Raw genomic sequence first — 18185 nt, 5'->3', positions numbered from 1 at the left:
GGAAGAACATAGGCTTAGTGACAGGGGCATGAGAGCCAGGCACAAGAGTGCCTAATTCTGTTCAAGATTCTACTGACTGTCTCAGAAATAACCACAAGGAACAAACTCTCCTAAGTAGAATTGTTTAATAGGCTAATATATCTACTTACTATTTTATCTATATGATGAGTATCATTTTAGTGTTAATGTTATAAATTTTCAATGGCAAGGTTGTAGTGGGTATTAAAATTTTTATCAATGGTAATGATTAAAATTTTTTTTAATGAAATAGGATAGAATAGGAAACATCAGAGTGCATTATGTGTAGTAAGGATAAGTATTACTTGATGAAACTTGTTTTACCACTGTATGTACATATACATATATATTTAAAATCATATATAAACTGATTATGTATGTTTGTATTTTATATGTGTTTATATTTATGTATACATATACACACAGAGACATCCAAATATATGCATATATACTGAGTTAGGATGTAAAATCATTTCTTTACGTGGATTACAGTAAAAAACAAAAGTTTATAAGCCACTATTGTATAGCACTAGGACTACGCACGGCACATGGATGCTGTGTGTTACAAGTGTGTAGTACCCAATGTGCTACATACAAATGCTTCCTGATGCCCACTGTTTATAGTACAATACTTGTGTTCATTAAGTGAACATATATTAAACACTTACAGTATGCATCATTGTGCTAGATGATGGAGATACAAAGTTGATACCAAAAGTTGTGATCTCTTCCCTCAAAGGGCTTAAAGTCTTTAACTTTTTTAAAATCGGTGAATTAGTAGAACATGAGTAAAGGGAAAAAATTGCTATTGGAGTGGGAAATATGGTGTGCTACATTGTCCGTCATTTACATAGTCCTTTGCATTTTACAGCGTTCTCTCAGATGTCTTTTGCTCCATATAACAGATGGGTATTTCTCCCTTTCAGATTAAAGGATAGACTTGGAGAGGTTACACTAAGATCATTTAACTAGAAGGTGACAGAGCTAGATTTACATTTGTCTTCCAGTCCACAATAGTGTTCCTTCCCCAGGTTATGTGAATGAACTGTGGTAAATTACAGATTTCAGATTGAGTGACTTAAAAATCTTATGGGGGAAAATAAGGCTAAGTGAACAGAGCCTTGATTTATGAAATGTCAATTGTTCATTTTTATGTTTGCTAAAAACAAAAAGCGTAGCATGGTAATAAAGGGAATTCCAATATCATTTATATATAGGTTATGAAAAATTACATTATTTCTTTTGACTAAGAAACATTTTTTGATTCTACCTTCTCAATTTTTAAAAGATATTTGTAAATTTATTTTTCTTTGCAGATGGTAATAAAAATCAGCCTTTTTTTCTTGCCACTGGGCCGCCACATTTGTGTGTGTGTATGTGTGTTGAAATTGATTGACTTCTACTCTCTGTCCCAGGAGTATAAAGTCACTTGGATATTGGGATCAAGAAAACTTTGAGTGCCTTTTATTTAGCAAGTTTGGCATAGCTTTGATTTAGAGACTCTGGCCCATTAATAAGAAATCCCAGAGCTCATCTTATCTTTGTCTTCACCCCTCTCCTTCACAATAGGAGTCTGGATGGCTCTAAAGTCTTGAGTGCTCTCCCCCAACTTTTATCTCTTCTAAAGCTTCACCACAAAGTGTTCTCTTGCTCTGTCACTTGGCTCTCTTTTTCCCATTACCCTGACCCTTGTTTTTTTAATTATACCCTATAAAGGACTGCTAATATGCAGCTATTTGAATAAAAATTTATAGGGCTTTCAAAAGGTATACAAAAGCAAATCCATATGTACTAGAATTTCAAGAGGAGAATTTACTGGGATGGATTACTGAATCTCTGAGTCATGCTTCATCCCCAGTGTTTTCTCTTCATAGAAGCACATTTATCCTTGACCAAGTCTAAGGGTATGGCCAGTTTTACATTGCATGTCTTTTGTGTTGACAGATGCATATGAAACTGTTGGAAATGAAAGAGCTGGAAAACCATAATAATCAATTAAACTGGCGCAGTAGCCCACACAGCATTCTTGTAAATGGTGCTACAGATTATTGCAGCCTCAGCACCAGCAGCAGTGAAACGGCCAACCTGAACGAGCGCGCTGACAGCCAGAGCAACCTGGAGTCTGAACCTATACACCAGGAGTCTCCAGTGAGTCGAATAGCTCCATAACCTACATAATCAACTTCAGGAAAAAAATAATGCAGATCAAAATTTTGCTGACATCATGCCTGATACAAATACGTGACTTTGCCTCGTCTGAGGAAAACTGAGATTTTTCTTTTTTGAGAGTGGGTACTGATCTAACAGTTCTAAGAGTTTTAACAATTTAAAAATGTTATTCTAGCTGATCTACTTGTTATATATAGCAAGTTTTCAAAACAGTAGTTCTATAGATAATAACATTTTAAAACAGTTTTTAAATACTCTCCCCCAAAGCCGAAAGTCATTCTTTATTTTCTATAGTTGAGGACATTTTTTTTACCAGTTATTTGGAGAGCATCAACTAAGTGCAAGCATGCTGCTGTGTTATGGGTGGGACCTACAGAGACAAAAGGCAAAAGAACTCTGCCTTCCAGCAGCATGCCCTCAGGTAGCCGGTAGCATAACAGGGCATGAAAGGGCTTTGACAGAGGAAGCATGGGATATTCAACTTGGAGGGGGCTCAGAGAAGATGTTATAGGGAAAACTTCACAAGTCACCTTCAAAGTGAGAAAGGGGTTATTGAACAAAGGAGAAGGTGGTACATTCCTGGCAGAGAAAAATCATTAGCATCTGTATGAGATGGGAGAAAACGTGGGGCACAGTGTCCTGGGGGGTTGTTTTCGGAGGATACCTTGTGATGATGGAGAGAGTATTGGCAGGAGACGCGGCTCTTTCCTGAGGCACCTGCCTTACCTCTGGTACTTTATCAAAACATAGATGCCTGAGCCCCACTCCAGGCTTGTTGAGCTAGAGTTTCAGGGATGGAGTCAGGTACATATATATTTTAAAACTAATTCTCTGGGTGATTGTGATGTGTATCTGGATGAAAATGACCACTTTTAGGTCAGAAAGGGCCAGAGAGTAAGAAATTTGGATTTATTTTGAAACATTGGGGCACTTACACTACAGTGAGCAGCCTTTTAAGTATTTTAAGCAAGAAGAGACAGGATTAAATTTACTTTTAAGAAAATGTGGGATTACCTTTAAGAAACAGTGTGGTGGTTGCTAGGGGGAGGAGGGTATAAGGAGACTAAATGGTAATGGAAAATAACAAAGTAAAAATTAAATTAAAAAAGAAAGAAAATGTGGGAAATGGATTGGAGGGTGGGACTGGACACACTAAGAAGATGTTGGAATGGTCTGTGTGAGGGTTGTTTTAGCCTAAACTTAAGCAGTAACAGGTGGGATGGTGATAAGAATACAAATTTGAGAGAACACATTTGATCTTATTTAAACAGCACAGTGTTGGACACATTATAGAATATTATTTTAAGCACAAGAGGTAAAATTACTAGGTTATCCTTTGAAGACAAAGGGTTGTGTTAGATGGAGATTGCCCCTGCCACTTCTTTTTCTTTTTCTAAAATTTATTGATTATAGAGAGAGAGAGACAGGAAGTGGGGTAGAGAGAAAGAAACATCGATCTGTTGTTCCACTTATTTATGCACTCATTGGTTGCTTCTTGTATGTTCTTTGACCAGGAATCAAACCTGCAACCTTGGCGTATCAGGACAATGCTCTAACCAACTGAGCTACCCAGCCAAAGTGCCCCTGGCACTTCTTAAGCCTTATTATGTACTGGTGTAAATCCAGAAAGCAATAGAAAGCCATTGAAGGACTTTTAACCAGAAAGGTTAAGATTAAATTCACATTTTCAGTCTATTACTTTGACTGTTTTGAGGAGGATAGAGTGGAATGGCACATATTGGAGGCACAAAAGCAGTTGGAAGGTTACTACAGTAATTTGGACCAGAAATGATATAAATGCATGATAGGGAGGATGGAAAAGAAGGGAAGAATTTGAGAAAGAGGTAGGAAGTAGATTCAGTAAGACATGATATCTAGCTGAGGAATCACTAAAGGGTAAAGGAAGACCTGAATGACCTTGATGATTGATGATAGCATTTTCCCAAGAAATATAGGAAAAGTCATTCAGCATATATATTCTGCTTGTCTTTTTATTTTCTAATAATTTTTGGTTATTCTGTGCCAGGTTCCTCTGCCAAGTAGAAAATACATTGTTAGTTCATGTGGCATTACTACTTTGCAGGTAAGAAGTAGTCCTGAAATACTGCCTTCTGGTGTGACTCATGAAAATGAAGTGGTGCCTACAGCTGCTAATGAAAAAGTTTGTCCTGAATTCAACAGTGACAGTTGTTCAAAAGAGGTAAAAATAATTTTATGTGTAAATGTTCTTATTGCTGGTTTCCCAAGAAGGGTTATATACTATTTTAAGTTAAGGAAAAAGAAAAATGTCTTAAATGAACTTTATGCCATAGAAATATTTGATTTTTTAAAGCATGTTATCTTATGTTAAAATATTACCTTTTAAAATTTTGGTTCCTAAAATATTTTTCTTATTTAAAATTATTTTCAGGAAGATCCATTTACCACAGAATCAAGTTCACTGACAGATCCAGTTGCAGATACAAACTTGGATTTTTTCCAGTCTGATCCTTTTGTTGGCAGTAAGTACTCTTATTGTTATAATATAGATTTACTAAAAAAGGCTTTATCTAAAATATATAAACTGTGTAAGTATTAGGGCTTTAATTTTGAGGGCCTGTTTGTTATAAGAAAAGTAGAGTGGAGAGTAAGGTTTTATATGCTCAGATTTTAGTATTTGTCCTTTTTAGGCAAGTAAATCCTAGGACTAAGCCTTTGATTATGTCTTAGGGGTTTCTAAGACATAATGACATAAGACATGAATAAGACTGCATTTCTTCTTCAGAATAGGGATCAAAAGGAGAGGATATTTGAGTACTTTTAAAAGTCAGCAAGCAATTATTAACTAAAAGTGCCAACCTCATGCTTTTAAAGCAGTGGAAGCTATCGTAGTTATAGCCTGATCCCTGCCCTTAAGATGCCTTATTGAAGAAACATACGTTTAATAAATTAAAATATCTGATGTCACTGTAAATTATGCTAAATACTACTTGTGTTAAAGCTCTGTTTGCATTTTATTTATTTCTAAAATCACCTTGTGAAACTGATAGGGCAGTTATATCAACTTTCCAGGTGGGAAACTGAGACACCTAGAATAACTCGCTTAGAGTCATGGCCAGTAATGAGCCTAGGTATTAGAATGCTTAAAAAAAATCTTATTGAGATATATGAAGTGTTAAAAGATACATATACTGAACCTTTAAAGTATACAAATAAATGGTTTTAGTATAGTCACAGAGTTATATAATCATCAAAATCTAATTTTGGAACATTTTTTTTAATTACCCCATAAAGCAGTTCTATACCCATTAGAAGTCACTTTCTATTCCCCTAGCCCCCAGCTCTAGGTAACCACTAATCTACTTTCTGTCTCTGTAGATTTGCATATTTATGTAATTATATTTACAGTATGTGTTCTATGTCTGACTTCTTTCACTTAGCATAACATTTTTAAGGTTCACTCATCTTGTAGTATGAAGTAGTATCTCATTGTGGTTTTGATTTGTATTTCCCTAATGACTAGTGTTTTTGAGCATCTTTATATGAGCTTATTGGCTATTTGTATATGTTGTTATTGTTAACTTGTAAGAGTTCTTTATATATTCTGAGTACAAGTCCGGAATCATATATTGTATATGATTTGCAAATGTTTTCTTGTATTCTTTGTTGTCTTAATTTTGATGAAGCCTAATTTATTCATTTTTTTCTTTTGTCACTTATGCTTTTGATGTCATATCTAAGATCCAAAGTCTTAAGGTTGGCTCTTATGTTTTCTTCTAAGAATTCTATAGCTTTAGTTGTTACATTTAGGTCTTTGATTAATTTTCTGTTCATTTTGGTATATGGTACGAGATAGGGGTCCAACCCTTCTTTAGCATGTGAATATCCAGTTGTCCCAGCATCATTTGTTAGAGACTATCCCCATTTAATGTCTTGGCATGCTTGTCAAAAATCAAACGATCATAAATGTAAGGGTTTCTTTCTGGGCTTAATTATATTAAGATTTTTATTTTTATTTTTTTACTTCAGTGAAGCTCGGTGTCTGTTTTTGAAGTAGTGATGGTAATACCCCTTCCATACTATTGTGAAGAGTAGAGATTTTGTTAGTAAAATTCTTGCTGTCATGTCTATATTTTCCCATCCTTCTGTAACTTGAACTTGAGATCAAGAAGTATAGTTGGCTATAATTCAGATTTGCCTCTTTCATGAGGTATGTTCATGCTCTGCCTTTACTCTGTTATTATTTTAAAATTTAAGGTGGATGGCATTCATTGTTACCTACGTTGAGGTGAAGTTAATGAACTAAATTTTGCTTTAAGAACCTTTGCTTTTGTTTTAAAGTTACCTTTTAAAGTTACCTTTAAGTAATGGTGCCACAATTGTAAATATTATTATTTTGATTTCTGTATTTATTTTATCACAGGTGATCCTTTCAAGGATGATCCTTTTGGGAAAATTGGTCAGTATATTATTGAGGTCCATCTTAGCCTTAATTTGATTCTAATTAATTTTAAGCTTATGTTGTATTTAGGAATGAGAGATCATTGGGTAGTTACAGTAAGTGGACTTTTTATAGGAAATAGACTTCTTTTTAATTTAGGTTTGAAACAGATCGAAGGTCCCTCGAAGGTGGGTATGTGCCTGGCATTTCAGAGAAAAGTGGTACAGTCTTGTGAATTTACTTAACTGTTTACTTAAAAAAAAAATGACATTAGTGTTTATATTTTGATGCTGTTAGTAATATTTACACTGATTTCTTATTAGTCATGGATTAGGTGAGTGTAATAAGTTGTACTACTACAGGGTTTAGAACTTTTGTTTTCCTAAGATTACTGTCTGTTTCAGTGAGTGGAGGAAAAGGAAACATCTTAAAGAATTACTAAATGTCAGGCTTTCTAAGATATTCTTTTTCTAAGATTTTTGCATTAGAATAAAGCAAATCTTTTATACCACTTAGTTGTGCTTTGCAAACCTGTTCCAAACTATTACCTGTTACCTTTGGGCTCAGAGGAAGAAATACATTTAGAAGTTTTTGTTGTTGTTTCTTTAGTTAACAATAGCATAGAATAAGGGTCTTAGAATGGGATCCCTTGAAATTATATGCTAATTAAAAGAAATAAGTTTATTAGATGAAAGATTCTTATCTTTTATTAAAACAATAATGGAATTTGTGGTTCCCCCTCCCCGATTAGAACCAGTCTAGATGTATTATTTAAACCTAGCTTGCAGGAAAGACCTGTGTAGTAGGTGTTGGAAATTGGTGTCCTTCGGGTGAATGGTGAACAAGTAGGAGAGACCATTATTTAACGCTGTTTAACTAGATGGAATTGTTGATACATTTTTTGTTGTTGGTTTTTTGTTTTGTTTTATTTTAATGATCAGTAGAAATAATAGAAAATACATAACTTAGATTCTTCAGGAGTTCAAAATGCCTTTTTATTGTAGTTGTCATGTCTTCAGGTGACAGGAAATTCAGTGTAATAGATTTTTAGTCTCTCATGTTTGTGCTGTATTTTCTTAGATCCATTTGGAGGTGATCCGTTCAAAGGTTCAGATCCATTTGCATCCGATTGTTTCTTCAAGCAGTCTTCAGCGGATCCTTTTGCCACTTCCAGTACTGACCCTTTCAGTGCAGCCAGCAATAGCAGTAACGCATCGGTAAGTGAGAGGGTTAAAAACTGTTAAATGGGTAACAAGTGTTCTAAGTGAGTTCCTTGAAATGTTCAGTGATGAAAGAACCCTATTTTAGGTTACTTCTGATGGGCCATATAAAATTTTTAGTCTGATTCAGCCCATTTAGTTTTTGGTTCAGAACAGTATTTCACAGCTTGATCACCCACTGGAATTAACTAGAATAATTTTATGTCACCCCAAAATCAAGTCTACCCTTTAAAGGACCAAATATTTTTCCATTGGGGATATTAAAATAGATGGTTAGAAATCCATATACCAATTTTAAGTAAAGGTTTTCAGAAATGTTTGGTATACATTACTGAAATAATGAAAATCAATTTAAAGCAACAACATTGATGTTCTAGAAAAATAAAATCATTCATGTTATTATATAAACACCTCTGGAATGTTAGTCTTATAAAGAAGTGCAAATTCCTACTAAATGTCTGACTCTTGAGAACGTACATAGTACAATAATCCCTATTTAATAACCATATATGATGATCAGATACTTCTTGTGTGCTTTACATTCCTTGTGCCTTGCAAAGTAGGCATTAGTGTTTCTATTTCATCAAAAAGAACACTGGGACCCAGAAAATGAACATAACCAAGGTCATAACGACTAAGTGCTTTATCATCTGGAGGCTTTAAAAACAAAATCTTCATATCATGGATATTTAAACATATTCAAAAGACTAATACAATGAAATGTTCTAACACACTTTCATGTATCGGTCATCCAGTTTTAATAATTATAAGTAATTTTAGAGTTCTTTTAAAATTTTTATTCGGAGGCTTATTTTTTGAGACAGGATTTTCATGTTTATGAGTAAATGAGACCCAGAAAGGATCAGTTGAGTGACAGACATTTCAAGCAAAAATTTTGCCTTCAATACACTTAGATTAAGAATACTTCCTTAAGGAAAAAACAATCAGCCTCATAGACGCAGACTACAGTATGGCGATTACCAATATGAAGGAGAATGGAGCCGGTAGGAGAGAGTAAAGGGGGATAGATGGTGACGGAAGGAGACCTTACTTTGGGTGGTGAACACACACTACAGTATACAGATGCTATATTATAGAACTGTACACTTGAAACTAATTTTATCAACCAATGTCACCCCAATAAATTCAATAAAAAATTTTTTTAAGAATACTTTTTTTTAAAGGTAATAGTTTTTGGTAATCTTGAATTGCTTCCTTACTGCTTTTGGTAAGGAGCTACTTGGCCAAGAACTGGTATTTTCCATTGATGTAAAACTGAGCAAATGCTTCCGTAACTGAATATTTGTGGTTTCCACCGGCTACTGGATACTGTGTTTTCCTACATCGAATAGTTTGCAGTGTAGACCCATTTGCCAAATTCTTCTTAAATTGGCTGCAGCCTGAATTCTTCTCCCCTCACCTTATTCTACCCTCTCATTCTTCACTTGTATCATTTAAAGAGCAAGAAAGCCAAAGCAGCTCTTTCTAATTTAAAAATAAACACGTTTCTTCTGTTCCTCTATACTGGTGAAATTTTTCTGCCATTTGTTCTACTTTTTCTCTTTTTCTTGCAGTTTTTGAAAGCAGCTTGCCCTTGCTGATAGCTCTTAACTTCTCCATTAAAAGCAAAACAAAACAAAAAACCAAATTGGTAAAATAAGAAGAGCTGTTTATCTAATCTTTTCTATGTGCCAGGCATGGTGCTAAGCCTTTTTCATATGTTACCCGCATTTAATCTTCACAATAATGCTATGTAGCCTCTGAGATAAAGTGAATGAGGCTTAGAGAGGTTAAGTGATAATAACTTAGTATGTGATAGAACTGAATTTCAAACCTTGATGAAAAATCTTTAAGGCCTTCACCACTGTAGTCTAAAATGGAACTTTATTTCTTTGTAGCTCCAGAACTCTTGATTATGTCATCTTACCTTTTTTAAAAAGCAGGCCTCTGATTGTGCCTCCAGTCGTGGGTCTCTCCCCAAAGGTCTTTCCTGTTCCCTCACAGCTGGTCTCTGTTCTCAAAGGGACTTAATCTTAAAAACTAAACCAAAATAAACCACTGCCATTTCTTACTGTGGAGGCGCTACCTCATGCTGTCGAAGCGGGGCGTGGATAGCTGGTACAGAAGAGAGATTTCCAGTGATAAGATAGGTGACCTTCTTGGAGGATTTGGGAACATGAATTTTAGTTGTGAAAATTACTTTTTTGTACCAAATTGCCTAATTATCAAACTGATCATAACATAGAGTTTTGTTGCCACTTACTCCTTCATGGGCTGCACGTCCATCTTCTTCCCTTGCTGTCCCAGTGGCATTTTAGAGCAGTTGCCAGTGTATGATAAAGGAATAGAAATTAAACCTGGCATGCAGGTAGGCCTGTTTTTCCAGTTTCTTTCTGTAAAGATACACAAACCTTGTACGCTGTTGTTAAAGACCAGGCCTGGTGGTTCTTCCTTTCCTCAAAGTCAAGGGAAGAAACAATCAGTAGCTGGTGATTTAAGTTATCATGTCAGTGTCTTTCTCTCACCCTGATATTTTAACTGTTCTGTTGGGAACCATGGAAAGTTATTTGCAATACAGACCAGATTTTTTTTCTTTGATTGCCCTTTATTCATTCAGCAGATATAATCATAGTATAAGCTAGTGTGTTTGTTTTATAAATAATATCACTGGCATCAGTTAAACTAAGTACTATCATTTTTAGTTCTAAAATTTCATTAGTATTAATTACTTTTTTCTGTTAGTAATTTTAATGGAGCCTCTCTTATTATAAAGAGAGAATATAATTCTCAGCATTACTTTTCTCTTTTCAAATACATTGTTTTACTTGGGAATTTATAAATTGAGCTCTGCACTGTTCTTTGACATTCAATTATAATATCCAGTTTCTTGATGATTAGAAATAGATGAGTCAGAGTAGAAGATAAATATTGCAAAACTTTTCACGCCCCTTTCACTTATCTGCCAAGGCTTTTGGATGGCCTTTTCAAAAGATGCCATAAAGAAAAAAGTTCAGTTGTCTTCCTAAATAAACAATTTGTTTGAACATGATTAAAAACTAAAGTAGGAAGACAACTGGCTTCTGGTAAGTACTCACTCTTTGTACTACTCACCCTTAACACTTGATCCAGAGTTTTAAGTACATGACTTATTTGAAAGTGGTAGGATCTTTTTAGCAGGAGTCTATCAATATTTCTCTCTTCTTCCCTCCCTCCCTCCCTTCCTCCCTCCCTCCCCTCTCTCTCTCTCTTCCTCCTTCCCTCTCCCCCTCTCCTTCCCTCTCCCTCTCTTTTCTTCTCCTTTTCTCCCCCCAGTGCACAAGTGCATGTTTTCTTTAAGGGGAAGAATGCTAAATTGTTTTTAGACAACAAATAGAAAATGGAAATCTAGCATTTTCTGGTACTAAGTACTAGGAATAATATGTGTCCTAATGCAACATGTCATCCTGGAATAGGAAAAGAATATTAACGGAAAAACTGGTGAAATCCAAGTTAAATCTGTAGTTTATAGTTTTGTACCAATATTAATTCTTCAGTTTTAATAGCTGTACCATGATTATATGAGATGTTAACATGAGAGGAAACTGGGTAAAGCGTATATGGGAACTCTCTATCTTTACAGCTGTTCTGGAAATCTAAAATTATTTCAAAATAAAAACTTAAAATAGTGTACATCTATATACGTAGCAAAATTAGGAAGAAAAAAGAAATGAATACCACTAACATCAAGATAACCTGTTACCCCGGCTGCTGTGGCTCAGTGGATTGAGCGTCAGCCTGTGAACCAAGTGTTGCTGGTTCGATTCCCAGTCAGGGCGCATGACTAGGGTGCACGTCAAGTCCCCAGTTGGGGGTGCAAGTGAGAGGCAACCACACAGTGATGTTTCTCTCCTTCTCTTTCTCCTTTCCCCTCTCTCTAAAAATAAACAAATAAATTTTTTTTTTTTAAAGATAACGTCTGCATAGAAGGGTTGAGATGGTATTGGAGAGAAGCACATGAGGGCTTGTGAGGTATTAGCAATTTCGTGGGAGGTGATTACATGTGTTCCCTTGATACTTGTTAAACTGTACATATCTTTCATACAGTTTTATGTATAATTTTGGTTTAATAAGATTGCAAATTAGTAGTGGGAAACATTTGTTTCTAATGCTTTGTATTCCTTAATGAATTTAGAGTTTGTGAAGAATATTTTCTTTGTTATGGCAATGAGGTTTCAGCTATGAAATGTTGCCTCTCTCAGTCATGGTTTTGTATAATTTGTTTAGGTAGAAACATTGAAACACAACGATCCTTTTGCTCCTGGTGGAACAGTTGTTGCAGCTAGTGATTCAGGTAAACTATGTCTTTGAACAGTAAACATTACCCTTTTCTTTAAGCTTCTTTTCTTTGGTCTCCAAATGTATTTGTCCTGTTTACTTACGTATGGCTTTAAAATGATTGCCTATACATCCAATTGTAATCTACCAATGATAATGATGATAATGATACGTGTTTATGTATCACTTTCTACTTCTCTTATTATTTATTATTTCATTTATTGTTCATGTTGAGGATCTTACTAGGATATGTACTGTAGCCAATATCACTAAAACAAATAAATATTTTTGTCATAAAAGCAGTGTTGCTTTAGAGTTTCAAAGTCAGCATTGACTCTTATGGGTCTTGGCCTAAATTTAAAAATTAGTAGCTTCCAATAAGTTATGGTAATAACTTTTCAAATTGTAGATACCTCCTGGAATAATACAGAAAAAAGCTAAGTGTTATTTTAGCATCCAGTTATCAGGCTTTATTTATGGTATCTAATTTTCCATTTATCCTTTTAATAACCTTTAGGTAATATTCCCATTTTAAAGGTCAGGAGGCTGAGGACCAGAAGATTAAGTAATTTAAGATTACACAATGTACTAGATTTGAACCAAGTGAAGCTTAAATTCAAACCTAAGTCTGACAGAATCTAACTAAGTAACTCTGCTTCTTTCTCGCTATTCATTTAAAAATAAAACAAACAGACTCGCTATTATGTAGGAGAGCTAGGAATTAGAGGGAAATGAACTGAAACAAGTAAATACTTCAATGTGCATGCTGAAAATAGAACGCCTTATTTTTCAGATGGAAATAGGGTGAGTTATTCAGTACACAAATTTGTTGTTTGTGACAAATGAACAATTATGAGCATAGAGGAAGAAAGTAAAAATACCTTCACAATTTGGATTCCTTGTACTTCACAAATTATAACAAGATGGGACTTAGCACTGTGCATTATTTATTTTTAGGTTGAAATTTAACTTCCAACCTGAGTAGCAAGAAGGAGGAATGTAAAAAGCAGTTGTGTAGAAAACAAGATTTAGTACCGGATGTTGATTTAACCCAAAATTTAGAATGACAGCAAATTTAATTTCTAAAAGGCTTATTATAGTAACAGTGGTTAAATTATATCTTTTTAAAATACATGGACTTTTGCCCTGGCTGGTGTGGCTCGGTGGATTGAGCACTGGCCTGAGAAACATGGGGTTGCTGGTTCAGTTCCCAGTCAGGGCACATGCCTGGGTTGCAGGCTGGGTCCCCGGTTGGGGGCGTGTGAGAGGCAACCACACATTGGTGTTTCTCTCCCTTTCTTCCTCCCTCCTCCTCTCTCTAAAAATAAATTTAAGAAATTTTTAAAAATAAATAAAATACATGTGCTTTTTAAGACGCTCACTATTAAACTGATGAATTAATATATTGCTAGGGATATTATATAATTAGAAAGGATAACCTAAGAAAATAAAATGAAAGGTTAATACATTTATAATTAACACTTAATTGCCCACACTGAGGAAGGGTAAGTGCCATGAGGATTCATTAAAACTGCAAAAATTTAAAGGAAAGGGAACTCACTTCCATTTAGGATAAATCATGAATGATTTTAAAGCAGAAGGTCACTGGTGCATTCGCAGGCATGTGCCCTGACTGGGAATGAACCAGTGACCTTTCATTTGTGGGATGATGCCCAACCAACTGAGCCACACTGGTCAGGGCAGTAGCTGTACCATTTTACATTTCTTGGAGGTTCCAATTTTTCTATATCCTCATCAGTATGTACAACTTTCTGGGTTTTTTGATAATAGCCATCCTAAAGGGTGTCGAGTATCATCTCACTGATTTGATTTACATTTCCCTAATAATTGGTGATATTGAGCATCTTTTCATGGCTGTCTTACTGGCCATTTGGATATCTTCTTTGAAGAAATGTCTGTTCAAGTACTTTGCTCATTTTTCAAATTGGTGGTTTGCTTTTTTGTTGTTTAGTTGCAGGAATTCTTTATATACTCTGGATTTTAACCCCTTATGAGACATATGATTTGCAGGTATTTCCTCCATTCCATGGGTTGCCTTTTCATTGTGTTGATACTGTCCTTCGGTGCACAGAACTTTTAAATTTTGATGTAGTTCAATTTAGCTACTCTTTGTTGCTTGTGCTTTTATTGTCATATTTAAGAAAGTATAGCTATGTATATGCAACATCATGAAGCTTTCCGCTACGTTTTCTTCCAAGTTCTATAGTTTTAAATCTTACATTCTAGTCTTTGATCCGTTTTTAGTAGTTTATTTTTTATTATATTTTTTCCATTACTGTTTATCCCCCTTATACCCTCTTCCGCTTTCACCCACCTGCTCCCCATCTTTGACCCATTTTGAGTTAAATTTTGTGTATGTTGTAAGGTAAGAGTCCAACTTCATTCTTTTTCATGTGGATATCCAGTTTTCGTAACACCATCTGTTGAAAGGACTTGTTTTTTCTGCATTGAGTGGTTTGGCATCCTTGCATCATTTGACCATATATGCAAGGGTTTACTTCTGGGCTTTCTGTTCTGTGTTGGTGGTCTAAATGCCTGTCTAATGCCAGTACCTCACAGTTTCAATTATTGCAGCTTTGTAGTATGTTTTGAAATAAGAAAGTTTGAGGCCTATTTTCTTTTTCAAGATTGTTTTGGCTGTTTAGGGTTTCTGGAGATTCCATATGAATTTTAGAATGAGTTTTCTGTTTCTGGAAAAAAAAAACGTTATTAGGATTTTGATAGGGAGCACATTTGGTCTGTAAATTGCTTTCTAAACAATATTAAATCTTCCAATCCGTGAACATGGGCTGTCTTTCCATTTATTTGTTCTTTAATTTTAGAATGTTTTATAGTTGTCAGTATTCAAGTCCGCCTTGGTTAAGTTAGCTCCTAAGTATGTCATTCTTTTTGATGCTATTTTAAGTGAAATTATTTTCTTTTTTTCTTTTTAATCCTTACCTGAGGATATGCTTATTGATTTTAGAGAGGGGGAGAGGAGAGAGAGAGAGAGAGAGAGAGAGAGAGAGAGAGAGAGAGAGAGAGAGAGAGAAAGAGAGAGAGAGAGAGAGAGAGAGAGAGAGACAGAGAAAGAGAGAGAGAGAGAGAGAGACAGAGAGAGACAGAGAGAGAGAGAGAGAGAGAGACAGAGAGAGAGAGAGAGAGAGAGAGAGACATTGATGTGTAAGGGAAACATCAGTGTGTGAGAGAAACATCAATCAGTTGCCTCCCTTGGGATTGAACCTGCAACCTACTTATGTGACCTGACTGGGAATTGAATCCACAACCTTTTTGGTGTATGGGACAACACTCCAACCAACCAACCAACTGAGCCAGCCAGCCAGGGCTGAAATTATTTTCTTAATTTTCTTTTCAGATTGTTTATTGTTAGTATATGGAAAGCCTACTGGTTTTTGTGTATTGATTTTTGTATCTTGCTACTTTGCTGGATTCACTTGTTCTAAATAGGTTTTTTGTGGAATCTTTAGTTTTCTACATCTAATATCATGCCTTCTGCAATCAGAGATAATTTTACTTGTGCTTTTACAATTAGATGCTTCTTTTCCCCTTTCCTAATTGCTCTAGCTAGGACTTCTATGTTGACATACAAGTCCAGGAAGCACAGAGAGTCCCAAACAAGTTGAACTCAAAGAGGCTCACACCAAGAACTATCATAATTAAAATACAGAACGTTTAAAGACAAAGAGAGAATCTTAAAAGCAGCAAGAGAAAATTAGTTAGTTACCTAAAAGGGAGCTCCCATAAGACTGTCAGCTGATCTCTCAACAGAAACTTTGCAGGCAAGAAGGGACCGGCAAGAAGTATCCAAAGTGATGAAAAGCAAGGACCTACAACCAAGATTACTCTACCCAGCAAAGCTATCATTTAGAATCAAAGGACAGATAAAGAGCTAACAGAAAAGAGAAAGCTAAAGGAGTTCATCACCACCAAACTGTATTACATAAAATGTTAAAGGGTCTTCTTGAAGGAGAAGGAGAAGAAAGAAAATATGAACAATAAAATGGGAATAAATACCTTTCTATCAACAATTGAACCTGAAAAACAAAGTAAAGAAGCAGAACAGAAACAGACTTATAGATGCAGAGAACATTTTGAGGATCGCCAGATGGGAGGCAGGTTAGGGGGAGTTTAAAAAGGTGAAGAGATTAAGTACAAATGATTGTTACAAAATAGTCATGGGGATGTAAAGTACAGCATAGGGAACATAGTTAATATTCTAATAACTGTATGGTGTCAGATAGGTACAAGATTTATCGGGATGATCACTTAGTAAGTTATATAATGTCTAATCACTGGAGTGTACACCTGAAACTAAAATTATATGGTATGTCAATTGTAATTGAAAAATAAAAAATGATTTAAATAAATTTCAAAAAAGAAAAGGAGAATTATAAGCTTTCAAAATAAAAAGTGTAAATTTTTGTTCTTAAAAATTAAATGATAAATTACTACACTCCTACCTCTAAAATATAGTAGGCATGACAGATAGAAGGACATTAAAAATTTTTAAATATTTTGTCTCACATTGGGATCATTTTAGCATTTCCTGCTGGTGGGTAGACACATTACAGAACTAAGAAAGAAAATAGAAGCAAGAAAATTCAGGTTACTTAGTTTCTATATATACTTTATTTCTACTTGTAAAAGTCCTTTTGCCACTTCATTATAAATGAGATTAGTTCTCGTGCCAGACAATTTTTTGCATGGAATATTTTACTGACTCCCAACTGAGAAAATGCAGGGTCTTTCCAGCTCTTAATTGAAGCGTTATGACATCCTGACCAGTAGAAGGGAGCTCATGGCAATGGCATCCCCGGAGCATCTTTGGCTCCAGCAGTAGTAAAATGCCAAGTAGGTAGGTCTTTGTTTTTATAGGCGGTGACTCAGGCTAAGCACACAGATGTTCATATATTTTATGATTCTTAGCTTCTATGTTCTTTCATATTTTTCTCTAATTTTCCTCATTTCCACAAACCACAGTTCATGACTTTCTCTTCCAAGGCCACTTAATTTTTTAATGGAAAAATGTGTGTGTGTGCCCTGACTGGTGTGGCTCAGGTGGTAGGGCATTGTCCCACAAAGTGAAAGGTTGCTTGTTCGATACCCTGTTGGGGCACATGCCTGGGTTGCGGGTTCCATCCTGCTTTGCGGTGTGTGCAGGAGGCAACCGATTGATGTTTCTCTCTCGTATTGGTGGTTCTCTCGCTCGCTTCTTTCCTCTCTTCTTCCCTCTCTAAAAGTAATAAGTAAATAGGTATACTGCTTTTAGAAAAGAAAGAAAAGAAAAATTGTACGCGTGAGCCAGTGTGTAAGAAAAAAGAAAAATATGTGTGTGTGTGAGCAGGCATGTATAGTGTGCGTATTCCCTCTCTTCCCCCACCTCCTTTCTGTCCACCAGTAAAAGAAAGTAAAATCTTTTTTGTGAAGTCTTCTTTGCCTCTTATAAACTTTGGTGTTGCTTCTCCTCTACTCTCTTTGAATTTCAGCACTTCCTGTGTAGCAATTGTGTGCATGTGTATCACTTCTTAAATCATGACTTCTTTAATGGTACATGTCATGTCATATTCCCCTCTGAATCCCTAGTACTGAGCCTTGAACATAATAGATGCTTAGGAAATGTCAGTGGGTCAGTGGGTCAGTGAGTGAGTGAGTGAGTGAATGAATTGAGACCAACTTGAGAAAATGGATCCTTTATTAATGACCAGTGTCTACACCTCAGATTATTCATGAGGATCTATTGAAGGTCTTAGTGAGTGTGAGCTTGATCATCTTGTGGGTCATAAACAGGTCATAGGGGGATAAAGATTTCTTGTTCCTCCCAGGTTTCTGTGGTAGATAGCTGTTCTATGGGAATTATTTGTGAGCCTTAAAACTGGTTTCCCTTATTCCTTGTTGGTCATCTGGTTAAATAGATGGTTTCTATCCTTTTTTTTTTTCTCAATATTTTCAACATTATGAGTTACATCCTATTTGCCAGACCTTGTTCTCAGCCTTGAAGATACAATGGTGAACAAAACAAAGTT

The 18185-nt window shown here is 35.4% G+C and overlaps 1 protein-coding gene across 2 annotated transcripts in view; it reads left to right on the top strand.

Annotated features, from left to right (window-relative positions):
• Positions 1–18185, top strand: part of EPS15 (epidermal growth factor receptor pathway substrate 15) — a 113020-nt gene that overhangs the window by 84290 nt on the left and 10545 nt on the right. For both annotated transcript variants that reach the window (XM_090269439.1, XM_090269440.1), the window contains exons 16-21: positions 1963–2166; positions 4271–4387; positions 4598–4688; positions 6590–6625; positions 7688–7824; positions 12091–12157. In XM_090269439.1, the coding sequence (XP_090125565.1) occupies positions 1963–2166; positions 4271–4387; positions 4598–4688; positions 6590–6625; positions 7688–7824; positions 12091–12157 (652 nt within the window). The remainder of the gene's footprint in view (positions 1–1962; positions 2167–4270; positions 4388–4597; positions 4689–6589; positions 6626–7687; positions 7825–12090; positions 12158–18185) is intronic.

The sequence above is a fragment of the Furipterus horrens genome, unplaced genomic scaffold (genome assembly GCF_987537825.1).
Source record: "Furipterus horrens unplaced genomic scaffold, mFurHor1.1.pri manual_scaffold_3, whole genome shotgun sequence".
Taxonomy (NCBI): domain Eukaryota; kingdom Metazoa; phylum Chordata; class Mammalia; order Chiroptera; family Furipteridae; genus Furipterus; species Furipterus horrens.
Note: the sequence above shows the minus strand (reverse complement) of the source record. Positions and strands in the feature narration are given on the sequence as shown.